The sequence below is a fragment of the Fukomys damarensis genome, unplaced genomic scaffold (assembly GCF_012274545.1).
Source record: "Fukomys damarensis isolate Sample0158 unplaced genomic scaffold, DMR_v1.0_HiC HiC_scaffold_11, whole genome shotgun sequence".
NCBI classification, from domain to species: Eukaryota; Metazoa; Chordata; class Mammalia; order Rodentia; family Bathyergidae; genus Fukomys; species Fukomys damarensis.
In genome coordinates, this window is record NW_022900923.1 from 22610010 (window position 1) to 22632585 (window position 22576).

Sequence of the window (22576 nt, forward strand, 5' to 3'; positions counted from 1 at the left end):
AAAAAATTCTATTTCTTTACAATTTCTCTTTTATGTGGTTTTAAGGAATGAGCTAATGATTTACAGTCAGTTTGAAATGATAAAATTCTAGTTTGATTTGATTTTAATGTGACTTTAAGATATTAAACTATACATAAATAACTAAGGGAAAGAACAATTAAATATGATATCTTGTCATCAGAAATAATTCCTTGCAGAATATATAAATTTCATTAACCCAAAAAGATTCAACTTCAGCTACATATTTTTACCAAGACGGGATGTAGCTCAGTGGTGCCATGCTTGCCTGGCAAGTGCAAGGTCCTGAGTTTGATTCCTGCTTCTGAAGAAACAAAGATTTATTTATAACTTTAAGTAATATAATTAGAGAGTGAAAATAAATAGGAAGAACCAAGACAAAAGAAAAAGAGGGATTTGTGGAAAATAAAGGATGCATTTCATTAATAAATTTCTTTCAGAAGCTCAGATTTCTTAATCTAAAGTATTAGACTGACTGTTTAAATGAAATATTAACATTACAGCTTTTTCATTAGTATTTATTAAATTAACTTTATTCTTTAGTTAAGTAACATATTTTGTATCTTTTTCAGAAACTACATCTGACCAGAGTGACATTGAAGGTAGGATCAGAGCTCTGAAGGACGAGCTACGGAAAAGAAAATCAGTTGTGGATCAGTTGAAGAAGGAACAGAAAAAAAGACAAAAGGAAAGACTGAAAGCACAAGAAGCCAGTCTGATTAAACAGCTAGAGGTAAGACATAGAAAAGAGGGAGATTGAATATCAAGATTAATATGTATGCAACCCCCCACGCACACCTTTTTTGCTACTAGGGATTGAACGTAGGGCCTTGCACATACTAGGCAAGTGCTGTACCACTGAGTACTTTATTTTGAGAACATCTCACTAAGGTAGCCCAGGCTGGCCTTGAAATTGCAATTCTCCTACCTTAGCCTACTGAGTAGCTGGGATAGAGGCATGTTCCATGTTGGACTGAAAATGTTTTCAATATTATTAATAATGGATTAGGATTTTTCAATATTAGTGTGATGTCGTATTTTGTCCTAATGCCTTAAAAAGTTCTGAGGAGATCTAAACAATTTTTGCTTGAAACATTGAACTAAAAGGGCCGGGGGTTTAGCTCAGTGGTGCCATCGCCTGCCTTGCAAGTGCAAGGACCCGAGTTCGATCCCTGGTACCAAAAACCATTAAACTAAATATTAAGTTAAATACTGGGTATTAAAATAAAATATTCAATTGAGGCTTTTTTTCCCTAGAAAAATTAGGCTTATCATGAGAGAAAGTTTGATATCCATGCTCTCTTAAAGAATTATTAAATTGATAAATGTAGCTACTGGAATTGTTACTGACTTTCCTCAGCAAAGTGTGCTTTGTGTCACACAACTTATTAGCACAACTCTATACTGTTTGGATGTTAACTCTAAACTTGACTTATCCCTGGCTCTAGGTGCCTTTGTGATTCTGTCTCAGCCTAGAAACCTGCCTTTGATGTCTTTCTCATTCTATTTCCTCCTATCCCTTTAGCACCAGTTCCCATTGATTTTCTTTCATAAAAGTTCTTGCTTATCCCTTTCCATTCCTACTGCTATCAAACTAGTTATGGTACTTAGGACCTCTTTGATCTATTATAATTTGCACAGTCTCTTAGATGTCGCTACCTCTGGCTGATTGTATGTTTGTTACCCATGTTCTGTCAGCCACCACCAGGTCCTAAATCACCAGTCCTTGTAGAATGAGTCTGAACCTCCTACTTCATAAGAAACCCTTCTCATGTCATCACCATCAAAGTTCATCCAGCTTCTACCTGAACTTCCAGTAATGGAAATTTCAAAATGCAGTTGATTTCATTGTTAGACTCTAAATGCTAGAAAGTGGTTTTTATATTTAGCCAAAATTTCCAGCCTTTAAATTTCTACCTTTTGATCTTTACTGTGTAACAGGATTTTCCTCTGGCATTTATTAATTTAATCATCAAATGGATGTGTTGTTTAAATGCCACAAATTTAGCTAATTAAAGAATTTTCATTTAAGCCTCACAGCAACAAATTATGGGTATTATTCCTGTTTTATACATAAGGAAACAGTTTCAGTAAAATCAGTGATTTTCCCAGAGATACACAGCTCATTAATGGTAAAGCTATGATTTTAATCTAGCTTTATTTCCAAATTCTGTATTTTTAACCAGCATACTGCCTTTCCTATAGTAAATAGACTTAACAGATTTAGAATAAACATTTGCACAGGTACACAATACAGAAATAAAGCAGACATAACTTGCACATATGTTAGAAGTAGGAAAAGTGATTAAGATATAGTGATTATTAATTGGTTTAAATAAAAATAAAATTCTGTATTTAAAATTTTAAATTATAGTATCTGATATAGAAATAAATATACATGGCAGGTCATATGAAAAATAAACCTGCTGGTCATGGTGGCCCATGCCTATAATCCGAGCTATCTGGGAAGCAGATACTTCTTATTCAAGGCCAGGACAGCTTAGCAAGATCCTGTCTCAGAATTTTTAAAAGAGCTGAGGATGCAGCTCAGTGATACAGGGCTTACCTAACATGCACAGGGCCAAGGGATTCAATCCCCAGTGTGTGTGTGTGGGGGGGTGAGGGTGGATTGTATTTGACCACAGATATTAAGAGGACTGTACACATATGAATATAGCTTTCTGATCTGAGTAATCAGTCCTTTTACATACCTAGGGCCAGTAAGGTAATGTTTAATGTATATTTTGGGTTTTGTTTGATTTGGTTTTTTTTTCTTTTTTTCTTTTTATTGAGTTTATTGGTACATTCTAGGTATAGTTACATTCACTGCTGGCATCTTGTACCTTTACATGACAGGTCTTGGTTCTCATTTTTTCCCCTTGTCCCTGCCCTAATCAGTCCTTTTACATACCTAGGGCCAGTAAGGTAATGTTTAATGTATATTTTGGGTTTTGTTTGATTTGGTTTTTTTTTCTTTTTTTCTTTTTATTGAGTTTATTGGTACATTCTAGGTATAGTTACATTCACTGCTGGCATCTTGTACCTTTACATGACAGGTCTTGGTTCTCATTTTTTCCCCTTGTCCCTGCCCTCCCTTCACCCCCTCCCCCCCTCCCCATTTACAAACACTTCATTTCCATTTTTTCATTTTCTCATATTTTTTTCTTTTCCCTTATTCCCTTTCCCCTACCCTTCCCACTTTCCCTACACCTTTAGCCCTTTTCTTCCTATTTCACATTGTTAATTACCCCATTAGGATTTTGTGTACTATTATAGCTTTTCACACCAGAGAAACTATTTGGTATTTACTTTTTTTGGTTTTTTTGAGACAGAGTCTCACTTATGTAGTGAGACTGACCTGGAACTCACTGTGTGGCCCAGACTTGTCCCAAACTCACAGTGATCCTCCTGCCTCAGCCTCCGAGTGCTGGGATTACAGGCGTGTGCCACCATGCCCGGCTTTGATTTTGGTTTTTGAGATAGATCTCACTTTGGAGATTTGGCTGCCTGCAATTCTCAGTCCTTTTGCCTCAGCCCTCCAAGTGGTAGGATTACAGATGTGTACCATCATGCCAAGCTAATGTATGTTTAATTCCAGAAATTTATCAAAACATTGAGAATTTGTATGAAGAGAACATGGATGATGATAGTTATAAAAGTAGGGATTTTAGTGATCTGTATCAGTTGACAGCTGACCATCCATCCATTCGTTCATTCTATAAATATTTATTGATAGTCTTATTTGGGCCACATTGTGAGTAGATACTGAATATGCAGTGTTGGACAAAACAGCTGTAGTAGTGAGAATTGCAAAAGTAGGAATTTTAGCCCTTATAGAAAATGGAGAGATAATAGATAAAAGGCTCCCCTTAGATAGCATATAAATTACAATTATAAATTAGTAGTTTTGTTTTCAGAATGGGTTATGACTGGGAAACACAAGTTAAATTTTTTAATGTGACAGGATATGAAATATAAATATTAAATTTCTATAGTTGAGGCTATCATTTCTTTTTCTAAGAAGAAATCTTCTGCTTCTGTTTCTTCTTATTCTTCCTATTCTTGTTCTTCTGACTGCTGCTGCTTCCTTTTCTGCTTCTTGTTCTGCTGTTGCTTTTCACTTGTTCTGCTGCTGCTTCTGCCTCTGCTTCTTGTTCTACTTCTGTGTCTTCCTCTTCTTTTGCTCCTTCTTTTGTTGCTGCTTCTTCTGCATCTCTTCTCTGTCTGCATCTGCGTCTGCCTCTGCTGACACAGCTGCTTCTATTGCATGTTGCTGGGGATTGAACCCAGGGGAAAGGGAAAAAGGTTTTTTATCGTACCATCTTTACTGGTTGAATAGTTAAATAATGCTATTTAAAAATTTTTAATGTACTCTTTTAAAATTCTACAAAGTAACTTTTGATTTTTTAAACTTAGTCATATGATGAATTCATTAAGAAAACTGAAGCTGAGCTTAGCCGAGATTTGGAAACATCACCAACAGCCAAACCTCAGATTAAAACTCTTTCCACGACTTCTGAAAAACCCAAGATTAAGCCCCCTCCACTACACAGGTAGGAATTTTTGATAACTTCTGTTTATTTGGTAGAAGTTTATCTTCTAAGTACCTGTGTAGTTATACAAATAAAGATACTGTTTTATACATTTAGTTTCACAAAAGTAAATAAGTATTGTGTGTGAGAAACAAATTTATAATATAGTACAGACTTTTTAAATCCTGTATAATATGGAACAGATTTTAATCCTTCATCTTGGGGGGTGGAAAGAAAATAGTACTCCCCAGCATTGCTAATGTTAGCATCACAAGTTAGCACAGATGTTTCAAAATACAATTTGGCAGTGTTTTAGAGTCTAAAACTGTAACTTTTGACCAAGATAATCCCACTTTTGGAAAATTAGCTTGATAAAATATGGAGTATCGAAAATCTGTATTTGCATTAATACGTTTATCAAAACATTCTTTATATTCATAAGGTGTTAGAAATAATCTTTATGTCCAAAAATGGATGCATAGCTCAGTTACTTATGCCCAGCTGATAGAATATTATGTAGCCAGTAAGCAAATATAGAAGATAGTAAATAACAGTATTAGAATATGCAATATATTGAAATATACAGTATATTATATATTTTTAATCTATAGTCAGGTTATATTTAAACTAAATCTTTGGAGTAATGAGTGTGGGTTAGGTCAGTTAATGTAACTGAGAAATGGGGACATTTCAAAGAGAAGGCCATTCATGAATGACCAAAAGCAGAAAATATTTTGGTGTACCATGGGAGCTGAACACAATAGGGCATTCATAGAGTTAGCAGAAAAGTAACTATAGATTGAATTTTGAAAACCTATACTCACTTATTCCTAGATAAAATACAAACATTTTCAAAAATATTTGGAGATTATTTTTTTTTGTTACAAAAGTAATACATGCTCATTATATTTAAATATATTTGAGTTTTTAAATATATTCATAGTTTTTATTTAACCTCTCTGTGCTTCATTTTTTTAAATAGGTATTTATATCTCTATTAAACAAGATAATAATACATGATTAATATATTTGTAAAAGTTTAAAGACACAACAGGCCCTATAACAGGATAAGCATTATATATTAACTGTTATTATTAGAATATCTAGGGAAGCAATAAAAGGTTTAAATCTTATATACATAATACCCACCACAAAATAGCAAATGTGAACAAATAGACATATTTCCTCTCAGGATTTTTCTGCTTAGATTTTCTTTGTATTTTTGTTACCTATGCATTTTCTCATATTATAAACTGTAAGTTTTATTTTAATTTCTATTTATGGCTTTTAAAATCTGTCATTCTCTGGTTAAAACTTTTTGTTTGTTTGTTTTTTTTGTTTGTTTTTTTGAGACAGGGTCTCACTGTGTAGTTGAGACTGACCTAGAACTCACTACTGTAGCACAGGCTGGTCTCGAATTCACAGTGATCCTCCTCCCTCAGCCTCCTGAGTGCTGGGATTACAGGCGTGCACCACCACACCCAGCTCTGATTGAAATTTTTAACCAGGGGCTGGGGATTTAGTTTAGCAGTTCTGGCACCTGACTTGCAAGTGCAAGGGCCTGAGTTCAATCCCTGGTACCAAAAAAAACAAAAAATAATTTTTTTTTTAGCTGGGCCCTGGGGTTGTAGCTCTGTATGAAAGCCTGGGTTTAGTCACTAGAAGGAGAGAAAAGAATGGGAGCAGGGAAGAGAAGAGAGAAAAGAAAGATAGATTGATTTTACAAGAGAATGACAGATTGGTGTGTACACAGATTTTTCTGACCACAATATGGAGGAAAGATAAGAATGAAGACTCTTAAAAGCCAAAAGAAAGGTAATCTAAGCTAGGCCTCAAATGAGCAGCAGGAAATAAGATGAGAGAACAGGAGATATGTTGTAGGAATATTTAAGAAGTAGATTTGACTAGTTAAAGTGCTCAATGAGGAAGAAGAAATTGCTTACAGGTTTCTCCTTGGAGTTGATGGGGTCCGGTTTCCATAAAATTAAATAGAAAAGTGGGTTGTTTTTGTGAGAAGCTTATAATCATAGTTTTGACATGCCATAATTCATATAAGTGGAGTTGTCCTGTAGAATTGTCAGAAGTCATTATGACTTCTACTGTATACATAGTGTTGAAGCCGAGAAAATACACATTCAGAGAGAATAAAAGGAAGCTGAGTACTAAATATAAAATAGCAACATTTGTGGTCAGTATAAAAAGATAAGAAATAGAAGCTTAATATTGTTGCTTAAAAATGTCATGCCCTGTTGTAATTAGTTATTCTTCCATGTATGACACACTTCGATTGTCTGGGGCCAAAATCCAGTACCAAAGGACTGAACCAAATAGTAACTTCTGATCCTTAATACATTGGGAAGGTAGGATCTTGGAACAGACACAAAGACCAAGAACCATATATGGCCACAAGACATCTCTAAGGACTAGGAAGCCTCAATACTAGTGATAAAGTTATATGCCATCAATACAGAAAACAAAACGAAAGAAAGAAAGAAGGAAGGAAGGAAAGAAAGAGAAAGAAAATGACAGGATGTGGAAGCAAAATGCAATTTTAGACCTCCAGCCCACCTAGGATAAGTCCAGGGGACAGTGAGATAGAGAAAATCGGAAGTCACCCACCTGAATTTTCTGAGATAGAAGCAGAAGTAAAAACACTGATGCATGAGGCTATAGAGAAAATAATCTGTCAGGTAAAAAAATAAATGATCAAATGAAGCAAATGCTCAGCAAATCTACACTAGACAAGACAAGAGGAAAAAAAAATAGAGGAGTTTAGGGAAATGATGGAAAACATGAATGCCCAATATAGGAAAGAAAAGGAATCCATGAAACAGATTCAAACAGACATCCAGGAGTTTAAAAATTCCATTGAAAGTCTACACAATAGATTGAACAAAAGCATCTGTAAGAGGACTGAGGTTAATAACTATGAAAACATTTATCTTAAAAATGACAAGAGAACAAGAAAAATTAATCCAACAGCTGTAAGTTAATACAAAGAAAAGCAATATGATTGATCAAAGTCAATGAGAAAGCTGGAGATAGTGCAAATGCCATAAAAAGCCTGTTCAAAGTAATGGTGGAAAACTTACCAAGCATGAAAAAGAATTTGACACACAAATAAATGAGGCATATAGAATTCCAATTATCCATGACCAAAGTAAATCTACACCAAGGTATATAATTATCAGCATCCCAGAAATTCAGCACAAGAACAGAATATTAAAAGCTGTTAGAGAAAAGAAACAAATCACATATAAAGAAGGCCTATCAGAATCACAGCAGACTTCTCAATACACCTTAAATCAAGGAGAACCTGGAGTGAAGTATTTCAGGTTCTGAAAGAGAACAACCTCCAACCCAGGTTGATGTAACCTGCAAGACTATCTTTTAAATTCAGTGGAGAAATAAGACACTTTCATGACAAAGAACAACTGAAGAAATTCATGACCACTAAACCAGCTCTTCAAAATGCCCTGACGGATAATGAAAGAGAAAGAGATAATGAAGACCACAACTCCAAGAATATCAATAGAAAGAAATCACCAGGCTGGACAAGCAATTAAACAAAGGAAATGTAACCAACAGCAGAAAAATAACATGACAAGGATAAGCCAATACATTTCAGTTTTAACCATCAATATAAATGGGCTCAACTCACCAATCAAAGGAAATAGACTAGCAGAATGGATAAAAAAACCAAGTTCTATCAATTTGCTGCATATAAGAAACACATTTAACTAAAAAAGAAATTCATAGACTGAAAGTCAGAGGATGGAAAACAATACTTGATGTGACAGGATTCCAGAAAAAAGCAGAGGTAGCTATTCTATTTGCAGACAAAATGGACTTTAAGCCAAGACTGATTAGATGAGATGAAGTCACTACATAATTGATAAGGGAACAATCTAAGAGGAAGAGATAATCATAAATAATTCTTTTCACCTGCACAGAGAGATTCTCCAAAAAAGCCACATACTAGCCAATAGAACATGCTTAAGTAAATTCAAAGGAACTGAATTTATCCCATATTATCTAATCATACTTCAGTGAAATTGTAAATCAGCAACAAAAGAGACCACAAAAACTCCATAAACATATGGAAATTAAATAGCACCCTCCTGAACAACCAGTGAGTCACAGATAAAATTAAAAAAGAAATTAAACAGTATATACAATTAAATGATAATTCTGACACAACATACCAGAAATTATGGGACCCAATGAAAGCAGTCCTAAGTGAAATTTGTAGTGTTAATTCTCACATCAGGAAAACAGAACGAGCTCAAATAACCTAATGTTGAACCTCATACATCTCGAAAAAGAAGAGCAAGTCAAGCCTAAAGCTCATACAAGAGAGGAAATTATAAAGATCAGAGCAGAAATTAATGCAATTGAGACTAAGAAAATGGTACAAAGATTCAGTGAATTGAAGTGTTGGTTCTTTGAAAGAGTAAATAAAACTGATAAACCCTTAGCCACCCTTGTCACAAAAAGGAAAGGAAAGACTCAGATTCATGCAATTTGGAATGAAAAGGGTGAAATCATAACAGGTCCTGTAAAAATCCAGAAGATCATCAGTACCAACTTTGAGAATCTGTACTCTAATAAGATAGAGATAACAGAAGAAATATAGATACATTTGAATTACCAGAATGGAATCAAGAAGATATAAAAATTCTAGATAACCCAATATCAGTGAAATTGAAAATATAACCAACAAAGAAAAGCCCACGTCCTGATGGTTTGACTGCTATATTCTACAAAAAAATTTAGAGATCCAATGCCACTACTCTTCAAACTCTTCAAAGAAATTGAAAGGGAAGTAATACTCCCAAATCATTCCTGGAAGCAATTCTGATACCAAAACCAAAGAAAGACCCAACTGAAAAAGAACCACAAGCCAATCTTCCTAATAAACATAGATGCAAAAATCCTCAATAAGATACTGGCAATTGCAGCAAATCATCAACAAGGTCACGCACTGTGACCGAGTGGGATGCTAGGATGGTTCAACATATGCAAATCAATAAATGTAAGACACCACATTAACAGACAAAATCACATGATCATCTCAATAGATGAGGAAAATGCCTTTGACAAAGTCCAACACCTATTCATGATAAAAACCCTACAGAGAATTGGCATAGAAGGTTTTTATCTCAGTCTGATAAAAGCCATCTCTGACAAACCAACAGCCAATATCAGTATCATACTAAATGATCAAAAACAAAAGCTTTCACTCTAAAATCAGGAACAAGATAAGGATGTCCACTATCACCACTCCTATTCAATATAGTTCTGGAAACATTCGCCAGAGAAATTAGACTAGAAAAACAAATAAAAGGAATAAAGATAAAGGAAGAAATTAAATTATCATCATTTGTGGATGACGTTATACTCTACATAGAAGACCCCAAACTGTTCACCAAAAGACTTCTATATTTAATAACTAAATTCAGTAGCATAGCTGGATACAAAGCGAGCACTTAGCAAACCAATAGCATTCCTATACACAACAAACTCACTGAGAGAAATTAGGGAAACAGCACCTTTCACAATAGCATTGAAAAAATGAAATACTTAGGAATCAATTTCACAAAGAAAGTAAAAGATATTTACATTGAAAATTATAGTACTTTGAAAAAAGAGATCAAAGAGGATATCAGAAAATGGAAAGATATCCCTTGCTCAAGGGTAGGAAGAACCAACATAGTAAAAAAATTGCCATACTCCCAAAATTGTTACACAGATTTAATGCAATCCCAGTCAGACTATCATAGCATGCCTCAAAGAACTACAGAAATCATTCCCAAAATTCATTTGGAATTGGGAGAGACCTAGAATAGCAAAAACAATTCTGGACAACAAAGGCAAGGCAGGGGGTATCATAATCCCTGACTTGAAATTATATTACAGAGCTACAATGATAAAAAGAGCATGGTACCTGCCAAAAAAATAGACCTGAGGATCAGTGGAACAGATTAGAAAATGCAAATAAAACCCAAACACACTCAGCCACCTTATCTTTTGACAAAGGGTCTAAACACATTCAGTGGAGGAGTGACAGCCTTTCTTTCTCTCCCTCTCTCTCTCTCTCTCTCTCTCTCTCTCTTGTAGTACATTTTTTTGCCATGAAACAAAGTTTAGGTCAGTAGGAAATAATTTTAATCAAAGAATTGTATGTTTTCTCTTTCTCTCTACATATCCTACTTTGAATTGGGAATTGCCATGAAAAAGTTTAGGTCAGTAGGAAATAATTTTAATCAAAGAATTGTATGTTTTCTCTTTCTCTCTACATATCCTACTTTGAATTGGGAAATGACATTGAAATCCATTTCACTACAAGTAAAATATTACAAAATATTTACATGAAAATATTTTTAAAACTCAAACACAAAAAAGATGAAATAAACTGTTTTGTTGTTGTTTTTGTTTGTTTGTTTTTAAGAAATCTCTATTCCAGGGCCAATGGCACACAAAAGAGTTAAAACAAGTAAAAGATGTGCCTGGTCACAAATTTCCAAAAAATTGGAGACAGGGAAAAAATGGGATGAAAATGATGGTGTGAAGAGAATGGATATTAGCAGCATTGCTTCTGTAACCAGTCTTGTGGATGAATTACATATGCAGTAAATTCCAAACAGGGTTGGACTCTAGGATATTCCTTGAACTGCAATTAGAACACCCTGACAGTGAAGCCGCTCTCACCTAAGCTCTGATGTGAGTGTCTTGCTCCATGAACTGCTGCTGTAAACAGAAGCCTGTTTCGGCATTGAAAGCTATCACAGCAGCCCTTCCATAAAACTCCATAAACATCATCCTAGTTTGTACTGAGTCAGGAACAGATTTGGGGGTTGCCTTGGCAAGAGGCAAATCATCCTCTGACTTTCTTTGGAGGGCAGCAGTGGCCCTTTTATTCTCCTGACATTCCCTCAGTGCAGTAGGCACAATTCGAGTAATCTCTGCCTTGTGGTTAGTGAGCTGTGGCTTGGCGTTGATAGTCGCTATGGCTTTCTTCTTGATGGTGACTGCACTCGTGTCATTTGCCTTGGGTTGTTGAATCAAGTTAGCAGGGGGGCACTCAACACGCCTGGGTTCAGCAAGGGAGCTGAAGGGCAGGTCCGAGTGGAGGCACCAAAGGGTAGGCACATCATGCCAGGCCAGGGTGGAGAGATACCTGGAAGTTCAGAGTGAGGTAGTCTCAGTGGGGTGCACTGAGGAGGAGGGCCAGGGGGCAGCCCTGGAGGAGGGCCCAGGCATCAGCCGGGTGGTGGTCTTGGAGGTAAAAGTCATGGAGGAGGCCCAGGAGGGAGGCTTGTAGGTGGTCCAGGGGTGGTCTAAGCAGGGGCTATTCCAAGGGGAGGCAGTCCTGGTATAGGTGGTGCTTGAATCTAAGGAGGAACAGACTTGTGGGAGCACCTGCTACTGGGAAGAAGCAGTAGCCATGCCATCTGAATGAAGATCCTCTTTATGCTATTTCTGTGATTGCTTCTCTGCTTCAGAGTCATCATCATCCTCTGAAAATTCCTCTACTTTCCAGCCCTCCTCAGGGATTTCCTGACCTGCCATTCAAAGTATCATGGCTTGGAGAGGGGTCAGTTCCTTCATGTTCGTTTTTTCTTTTTTCTTTTTTTCTTTTTTTTTTTTTCAGCTTTAATTGAGTTTATTGGTACATTTTAGGGATACAGTACGGTTACATTCATTGTTGGGATCTTGTACCTCTACATGACAAGTCTTGATTCTCATTTTTTCCCCTTACCTCTGCCCTCCCTTCACCCCCTCCTCCTCCTCCTCATTTTTTCTTTCTTGATTTTTCCAGGCTTTTTTCTCAGACCTGACTTCTCTTCAGGGTTGTCATTGTCTTTATTATCATGGTGCACAAACTCATCTCCCTCACTTTCTCCTTCTGTCCTGTCTGTACTGGAGAAAGACTGGCTTTCTACATGCTGTGAAGATTTAACATTAAACCCATGTCTCTCACTGTGCACTAAACTAAAATAAAAATGGATCAAATATCTAAGTATTAAAACTCAATCTGCTGAGAGAATAGGTAGAACGCTTGAGGACATAGGAATAGGCAAAGACTACACAATACTACAAAGAATCAACAACTGGTACTTCATCGTATTAAAAAGCTTTTGCGCAGCAAAAGAAATCACCAACAGAGTGAAAAGACAACTCAGAGTAGGAAAGAATTTTAGCCAGTGGTTCCTCAGACAAAAGACTAATAATATCTAGAACATATAAAGAATTGAAAAAATCAGACCCCCCCACCTAAATTTAAAGACCCAATGTAAGTAAGCATCTGAGATGAAAACACTCCTCAGGTGAAGAAGTAGAAACAGATAAATGCATGAAAAATGTTCAACATCACTGGTCATTCAAGAGATGCAAATTAAAACAACACAGATTCCATCTCACTCCAGAAAAAATGGCTGTTATCAAGAGATCAACCAATAACAAATGCTGGTAGGGCCATAGGGAAAAAAGAACCCTTCTCCACTGCTGATAGGAGTATGGACTGGTACAGCCACTGTGGAAATAATTATGGAGATTCCTCAAAAAACTAAGATTAGCGGTTCCATTTAACTCAGCTTTTTCCCTTCTAAGTATCTTCCCCGCAAAATTAAAAATATTCCACAGTTGGGCCGGGGATTTAGCTCAGCGGTTCAGTGGCCTGCCTTACAAGCACAAGGACCTGAGTTCAATCCCCGGTACCAAAAAAAAAAAAACAAACAAACAAACAAAAAAAATATTCCACAGTGATATATGGGTACCCATATTTATAGTGGCACTGTTTGTAATAGCTAAATTTTGAAAGTAACTCAATGCCCAATGAATGGATAAAACAGACGTGGTTTTTATATATAATCAAGTACTATTCAGCCATAAAGAGGGATAAACTTGAGGCATTTCTAGGTAAATGGATGCACCTTGAAACTATATTGTTAAGTGAAATAAACACATGTGTAAATATCACAGTCTCCTGGATATAAGAAATTGAAAGTGTAAATAAGGACAAAAATGTATAATAGGCATTGTAAAATGGGAAGAAATTAGTCAAAATTCTATTAAGTGTAAGATACATTTTTAATTATTGAAAGGCTTTATGCAAAAAAAAGATATATTATTATTTGGAAATGAGATAGATTAGCAAATGATAATATATTCTTTTAAGATCATGGTACACAGTGTGGTTACCATTATTCTGTCATTATTTTTGTTATGAAAAAATTCTTCATAAAACTGTCTATTTTTTGTTCTAATATCTAGTATTACATTAAAATAAAAATAATTTTTAAAAAACAAATATTATGGCTTAGCAAATAAAGAGGAACTAACAAAATGAAGATAGCCAATGTATCCCATCCTGTTTCATATAGAGGGTAAGGAAAGAGAATAGGATAGGATGAAGGAATGAGGAAGTCAGTGGAAACTTTTAGGGGTGTTCTTGGGACCTAAGCTGAGAGAGGGAAAAATATGATGGTCAAAGACTGTAATAAAGACAGTAGATAATTGAGAAGTATTGTCTGTGAGCATCTGAGCAATTAGTTTTGAACAAGTGAGAGACACACCTTTTTTTCCCTGCAAGTAGGAGGAAAGGCAATTGAGATGGCTATGAATATAGGTAAATTTATAGTTAGAAAAAGAGGCAAGATCATATACAGAGAATGAGAGAGACCAGAAATAGGCTTGAGGAAAGTGGCAAAGATTGAAATACTGCCTGTGGAGAAAAGAATTGTTTAAGAATCCTTTTTGTTGTTAATTGTTATAGTATCAGCAATGTGTTTATTTCTGCTTATTAATTTTTCTACTTCAGATCTGAAACAGCAAAAAACTGGAAATCGCTAACAGAGTCTGAACGTTCCAGAGGATCCTTGGAGTCTATTGCTGAGCATATTGGTATGTAACTAGAGAAAATAAGTTAAATCTACATAGTCTAGGGATTTGTGCTGTTATTTCATTGTATTATTTTTTTTAATTTACATTACATTTTTCAGTTAAAAAGAAAGAAAAATTATTGAAATTAAAATATGAATCAGTGAGGAAATAGAACCAATTTGCAAAAAAAGCCTGCCTAGCATCAGTAACAAAATAAAGATTTGAAGTAAAAAATTTAATATGATTTATTAATTCATTATATCATTCTTTGTTATTTTGTAAATTTAGCTCTTTAAGTGCTGCATTTGCAGAAATAGTTCTTCCTCTTCTTTCTTTTTTTTATATTGAGAGCTTAGTTGCAATCTCCAGGAAAATTCATTCTTTTAGAAGTACAGATATATTTATCTCTTTGGTTTCCTATTTGAACGTTGTGTGTAATATCTTTCATATAATTTTGTTTTTTCATAATTTGAGAATGATCATACAAAACTCCACAAATTTAGCTCTATTTTTCTTCACTTTGTAAGTTAAAACAACACTTTAAGAAATAATTTCAAGCTGGGAGTGGTAAGTGCACACCTGTAATCCTACCAGTAGTGCTCAAGAGGCTGAGATAGGTGGATCACCATGAGTTCAAGGCCAGCCTGGACTACATAGTGGGACCCTGTCTTTAAAAAAAAAATTTTTTTCGTAAAAAAGAGGAAGGCCCTTGGTTCAAATCCCCAGTACTACGGAGAAAGTAATAGGGGAAGGGGAGAGATTGTTCCAAACTTTAAAATTCTGTGTTCTGTTATTGGTATGTTATATTCTCTCAAGTAAAAAACCTGCATGATAACCAAAATAAGTCATATTTATTGATAATTTTTCTTCGCTGGGATTTGGCTTTTATTTATAGTTGAATCTTAGAAATTGAAAGATTGTGGTTGAATAATTTTGATACGGTGATTTCTTTTTTTTCCTTTAAGATGCTTCATTGTCGGGTTCTGAAAGATCAGAGAGGTCTTTATCTGCATATGCAAAGAAAATGCTTGAATTGGACATTCAAACTGAAGAATATTTGCAGACTCCTTCTTCAATTCTCAGATCATCAAGGAAAGCCAGGACAGAATCTGGAGATTCTCTAGAAAATGTACTTTCAGTACCTTTTCTCAAGGAATTAAATGCCCCTAATAGAATATTTGATGTGTCAGAAACCAAGGTTGAAGAATCCATTAAAAAATCAGAAACAGAGAATGCAGAGAATGCAAAATTGAAAGAAAGTGAGATTAAAGATGCCTATTCCAAACTATCTGGGAAATCTGATAACTTACTGAAACAGGGAGGCTCATCTGAAATTCTTTTAAACAAAGATCTTCCTTCCAATTCTGTAAATGTTCAGAAAGATTTAGTTGGATTGGCCCTTGAAAGTCTTCATAAAAAAGAGGAAATATTGAAAGAAAGAAAGTCAAATCAAGATAGAGACCATACTGCAGATATCCAGCCAGGAAAAGATATTCATGAACAAAAGAACCAAAAGGAAAGGGACTTGTCTTTGTCAGAACATCTTTTTTCTCCTAAAGAATTGTCATACTCTGAAGATTTTGAAGTATCTTCTTTCAAGAAAGAAATTTCAGCTGAAATATATAAAGATAACTCTGAGGTGTCATCTCTGTTGTCACTCAAGAAAAACTCTCACTCTTGCAGAGATAAGTCACAGCAAACAAGGAACCCTAGAAGTAGAGCCACCAGCTTCAGTAGTGATGATGAAATCAGTGAGTGCTTAAGTGAGAAAAGTCTTTCTGTTCATAGCAATGTCCATTCTGAAAGGCTGTTAGAACTCAAGTCCCCTACTGAGCTGATGAAAAGTAAGGAGCGCAGTGATGTAGAGCACGAACAGGGAGTTATTGAATCCCTTCCCTTGACTCCAATTTCTGTTGCAGATGAGTTACTTGATTTCCACATTGGTGATAGGGTGTTGATTGGCAATGTTCAGCCAGGTACTCTTCGATTCAAAGGTGAGACTAGTTTTGCTAAAGGATTTTGGGCTGGAGTGGAGTTAGATAAGCCTGAAGGAAATAACAATGGAACATATGATGGCATTGTGTATTTTGTGTGCAGAGATAAGCATGGTATTTTTGCTCCTCCTCAAAAAATATCTCACATTCTAGAAAACTTTGATGACTATATTGACATAAATGAAGATGAACACTGTTATTCAGATGAACAATATCAACACTATAATCAAGAGCAAAAAGATACAGATGGTTTTAAAGATAAAGGAAAAGATGCAGCTGAATATTTTTATGAGAAATCTCTACTTAACATGCACAATATAGAAACCTCAGTGGATAGAGATAGAAGCCTTAAAATAGAAACAGACAATATTTGGGATATTTCTGGGGTACATGAAGCACTGATACCTTTAAAGAATAACAAAGACCTTTCTGATGCCACAGAAAAGATTTCCATTGCTGCAGAAGATGATACTTCAGACAGTACCCTTTCTAAAGAATTGCAGAAGCAACAACTGTTTACAGATAAGGAAGAGAATGTCTATGCTGAAGTTTCAGAAAAGCTTTCTACCCCACTTCTAGACCTTTTAACAAAAGAAAAAAACCAATTAGAAGCCCAGCAAAAGTCATCATTCAGTGAAGAAAAAAGTTCAAAGCAACAACTGGAAACAGTTAGCTTACTGGCAGACAGGTTATTGAAAGTCGTTGTGAAGGATACAGTCAGTCAGCTACAGCAAATCAAGAGAGCTAAGAATGAGAAAATTCAACTTAGTAATCAGGAATTTCTTGATGGTGATCAAAAGAAAGTGTCATCCCAAGATCCATCCCAAAATATTGAGGAACAGTCAATCGCTGTTCCAGTCTGCTACTTAAGGTCTGAATTGGAAGATGAAAAAGAAGAGATTTCCTCTCCAGATATGTGTCCCAGACCTGTAAGTATTTCATCTAGAAAGAGTGTCAATTTACCTTGCCTGTGTAGTGCATTCTAATTCTGTTGCACATGGTAGGTTTTCATCTTGACATGCTTTCATTAGATAAAGATCATTATGCTAGTCTTAAAGGCCCTGTAGCTATTTTTCTGTCTAAAGTTTGTCCTCTATTATGTCATGAGTAGTCACATAAAGTCATAAATGCTGGCAGGTTTATGGGAACTGAAATATTTATTTAAATGCTGAGTTGACAGCCCCTGTACAGTGTCCACAGATTAAATCCCCTTCTAGATTCATTGAAGAAAAAAAAGTGTATGCTCTAGATAAATTTTCCAATGGTTCTCAACCTATTTTTTTTCTACTTTTGAGAATAATTGTTCACATATCTACTCAGTCATGGTTGCTCTTCAGAGATTACCAATTATGATGCTGATCTGATAAAACTGAAATATATCCAACTATGACATCTGTGCACATCATCACCTTGTTTATGTTGTCCTTGGACAGTTGAGCAAAGGTAATGATTTTGAGTAACTTGAAGTAGATAATCACCAAAGGTGAGAAGTTTCATACCCTGTTTCCATATCCCAGAGGCAGTCCTTCAGAAATGGAATAGCGATGGTACCAAAAAAAGAAAACTTATCAATGTTGTCTTATAAAAATTGAATAAGGCTTTTGTAAGAGAATAGTGTAAACAAGATAATGTTTTTCTTGTTTACTAGGTAGCTGCCATAGCATTTGGATTTTCTTATAGAGAAATATTAGACATATAACAAAATATACTTTGTCTTTAAAAAAATTTTATTAAACAAGCTAAGTCATTAAATGATCTACTATTTGAATGTTTCTCTTTCTATAGGAAAGCCCAGTGTTTGGTGCCAGTGGGCAGGAAGAGCTTGCTAAGAGACTTGCTGAACTTGAAATCAGCCGGGAGTTCCTGAGCACGTTAGGAGATGATCAAGACTGGTTTGATGAAGACTTTGGTTTGAGCTCCTCTCACAAGATCCAAAAGAGTAAGGCAGAAGAAACAATTGTACCTCTAATGGAGGAACCTAGAAGAGCACCACAAAAGCCATGTGAAACATTATTGGCAGTCCCACATACTGCAGAGGAAGTAGAAATTCTTGTACATGACGCAGCAGAAGAACTTTGGAAATGGAGAGAATTAGGCCATGACCTTCACAGTATCAGTATTCCTACCAAACTACTTGGCTGTGCCAGCAAGGGCTTAGATATAGAAAGCACTAGTAAAAGAGTCTACAAACAGGTATGTAATATGAAAGGATGATTTTTATTTTTATACTTCTTTCCACTTTCAGAATTTGGCTTCTTAGTCGTTTTGTTTTATTTTTCTGTATCAAGGCGGTTTTTGATTTAACAAAAGAGATTTTTGAGGAAATATTTGCTGAGGATCCAAACTTGAATCAGCCTGTCTGGATGAAGCCATGTAGAATCAACTCTAGTTATTTCCGACGAGTGAAAAATCCAAATAACCTTAATGAAATCAAGGTAAGTTGAAAACTATAAAGTGTCTCTTTTATTGGTTTGCTGATCATTTACACAAATCTATAGGTGTTGTAAAAATGAGTAATCTAGGTTTTCATGGACTGTCCCTTAGTGAGTATTCAGTAAATATTTGTTGACTTATTGATTTTGTGAGCAGTGAAAGGAAACTGAAGTAGCAAGTTTGTGTAAACTGCATAGTCACCTCATTACATGTACGTAGTTTATGATGTTTAAGGAAAAATTAGAAGATACCCAGGGAGATAAATTAATTGCAACACATAGGAGTTTTAGGTAAGGTTTTTGGAATTTAGAAAAAGGTAAAATGTTCTAGAAGAATACACAAAAATGTACCAGATATGTATATGTGTCTTTTTAACATGCCAGCCCTGTACATTTTTGGTTTGGAAGGTTTCAAATTGGTAATGTGGCTTTGAAATATGTAACATTGCAACATAATATATAAAGTAGTTTTTTGAGAACACACTTGTATATTCCATTTCTTCCACAGTTGATAAATTCGTGAATGCATTTGTGTATGTGTGGGCAGGGAATAGTGGAGTACTAGGGTGCAAAATAGTTTGAGGATCTTCTTAAGTGATTCTGCTTTATAAATATGTCCCTTCCCTCATTAAGAACAGTGTTTTTAAAATAGAGATGTCTTGGGCCGGGGATTTAACTCAGTGCTGCCTGTCTTGCAAGCACAAGGACCCAAGTTTGATCCCCAGTACCAAAAATAAATAAAATAAAATTGTCTTCCAAAATAGCAAAACAAATTATTTTATTAATAACACAAAAATGAGTTGAAACTAAATCTGAGCAGTCATCAAACTGCATGCATACAATAGATGCTGTCCACTAATTTTCATATTGAAATTATATTTTGTAAAGTTATTCTTTAAAAGTGATGATATAAATATTTGCAGAAAAATTATTATTCTCATCCTGAAGTGTTAATTAAATTTTTAATGAAATATATTCAAATCTTAGAGCTTCAGAATAAACTATCCCAAAACAAAAAACTTATACTTTTATCACAGCATTGCTCTCAAATATCTTTGAAACTTTTTCAATTCAGAGATTTATTTTATGCTTTCTGTAGTAATTTTGCCACCTTGAAGATAGGTTTGTAGGTAAAGGGAGATCTGAAGTTATTTTTTTTCATGAACTCATGAGTGAGTTTTAACTATTCGTTTTATAATGTATGTATACAAAAATTCCTTTTTAGAATTTTCATTTTATTGTAAATGTTTGCAGTAAACAATGATAAGACTCACTTTGTCAGTTTTACAAAAGAACCTGACTTATATTTTCCTGGAATGGAATTTGTTCATAAGTTAAGGACTTACTGTATTGCATATTAGGTTGTTTCTTGATCCATTCTGCCAATCTGTGTCTTTTGACTGGAAAATTGAGACCATTCACATTTATTACTGAAAGGTTTCCTCTCATTATATTTTTTACCCATTGTTATTTCCTAAATTTTTTTCCTTTTGCTTATTAGATGCTCATCCCACCAGGTGTTTTTTTGTTTTGTTTTGTTTTTTACTTATTGGAATTGTTGGTGTCATTGTCTCTTTTTAGGATATCCTCAAGTATTTTTTGTAATGCTGATTTGGTGGTCATGAATTTCTTGAGGATGCTTCTTGTTGTGGAAATACTAAGTTTCTCCATCAATTTTGAAGGAATATTTTTCAGGATACATAAGTTGGGGTTGGAAGTTGTTATGTTTTAGGGATCGAAACACTTTATTCCAAGCCCTCTTGGCCTTTAAGGTTTGTATTGAGAAATCTGCTGTAATTCTAATGGGTTTAACTTTGTATGTGAGTCATTGCCTCTGTCAACAGCTTTTAAGATTTTTGCCTGTGCTGGACTTCTGGTACCTTGACCATAATGTAGAGGCTCTTTTTCGGTCATCGCTGTTTGGGGTTCTGTATGCTTTCTATCTGTTTATTTATTCCTGTATATTTGGGAAGTTTTCTGTCATTTCTGTGAGCAAGTTTTATCCCATTTGTGTGGTCTTCTGATTCTAATTTTTCATCTATTCCAATTGCTCTTAAATTAAAAAAAAATTTTTTTTTTTGGATACCAGGGATCCAACTAGGGATCTTGTGCTTACAAGGCAGGCAGCAGCACCAATGAGCTAAACTCCCAGCCCTCTCTTAATCATTCTGGTGTCATCTAGCAGCTGGGGGATTCATTTTTCTTACTCTCCTGATACTTTTAAGGTGTCTGTGTTGTTGGTCTTTGAAGGCACAGTGTCTTCTAGATCTAAAATTCTGTCCTCACATTGGTTGTTTCTGCTGACCATACATTCATATATAATATTTTTTTCAGTACGGAGGATCGAACTCAGGACCTTGCCACTTGCAAGGCAGGCGGTGGCATCACTGAGCTAAATCCCCGGCCGCATTCAATATAAATTTTAATCTCCTGGGGATTATTATTATTATTATTATTGTAATCATTATTTTTATTATTAATTTATTTATTTTTGCAGAACTGGGGATCGAACTCAGGACCTTGCACTTGCCAAGCAGGCAGTGGCGCCACTGAGCTAAACCTGCAGCTCCCTCCTGGTTTCTGATTGAAACCTTTTAATGGACTGTTAATTTTTTCTAAACTGGTTGTTCATGTTTTATATAATTTTATTTAGCTAGCTAACTTTTTATTAGTGTATTTTGAAAGCTCCTGGGTCATTTTGGTTTTTACTTCCACTATGTTTAATTATATCTTCTGTGATGCCACTGAGTACCTTTTGATCTTTTTTCTAACCTTTTCTGTTATTCTTAAAGTGATTTGGTGTTGGCTTATGCCATTCTCCCACTTGATGCCCTTTCTTTTGGGTTCAGGGAAGTTGAAACTTTGAGGAAGCATTTTTGTTGCCTCTTCTTTTTATGTTTCTATTGGCTGTTTTGTGTGACTGTTTTGTTTTAATTCTGAGTTTTGTGGATGCTTAAAGGCTTCATTGATAGTATAAAGATCTCTTTAATTTGTCACTTTTTGATTATATGCTTTGGGTATGACTAACTATACTCCTTTGCCTCATTTCTGAAATTCAATCACCTTGACTATTTTAGGATGGAAAAATGCAGTGTAACTGACCCAACACCAAGTTCTCTTGGAATATACTCTAATATTGTAATGTCACAAAGGCAATCTGAGTGTTGGCTTACAGAGAAATCCCATTCATAGCAAAAAATTTTCTGACCCTAGTAATATCAAGCAAATCAGCTACAGTAATAGTGTCCAAAACTCAGACATTAGTGTACCATAAGGACCAGTTATATACTACCCTTAACTGTAGAGAAGAAACCCACAATTATGGTGAAAACACTGACAACTCAGGTTCTGAGTTACAGATATTATGTACTAAATACAACAACTGTATCTTCTCTAATGGCAGAAAAGAATTCAATAGTAGCTTTATAGTTAACTATCTAAAGATTAATTAAATCTTTATGGCTGCACTATAAAGACATAGCAGGTTGGGAACACAAGAGGAAAAATTTGAAACCTTAAACTATATGATATGAGAAAGTACAGAGAGAAGTAGTACAAAGAATACTTTTGGTGGCCTGGCATGGTGGTGCACTCCAGTAATCCCAGCACTCAGGAGGCTGAGGCAGGAGGATCGCTGTGAGTTTGAGACCAGCCTGAGCCACATAGTGAGTTCTAGTTCAGTCTCAACTACACAGTGAGACCCTGTCTCAAAAAA

The 22576-nt window shown here is 35.2% G+C and overlaps 1 protein-coding gene across 2 annotated transcripts in view; it reads left to right on the forward strand.

Annotated features, from left to right (window-relative positions):
• Nucleotides 1-22576, forward strand: part of Cep350 (centrosomal protein 350) — a 174405-nt gene that overhangs the window by 130826 nt on the left and 21003 nt on the right. For both annotated transcript variants that reach the window (XM_033762122.1, XM_010630274.2), the window contains 6 exons: nt 591-751; nt 4435-4571; nt 14374-14456; nt 15401-17358; nt 18215-18622; nt 18718-18864. In XM_033762122.1, coding sequence (XP_033618013.1) covers nt 591-751; nt 4435-4571; nt 14374-14456; nt 15401-17358; nt 18215-18622; nt 18718-18864 — 2894 coding nt within the window. The remainder of the gene's footprint in view (nt 1-590; nt 752-4434; nt 4572-14373; nt 14457-15400; nt 17359-18214; nt 18623-18717; nt 18865-22576) is intronic.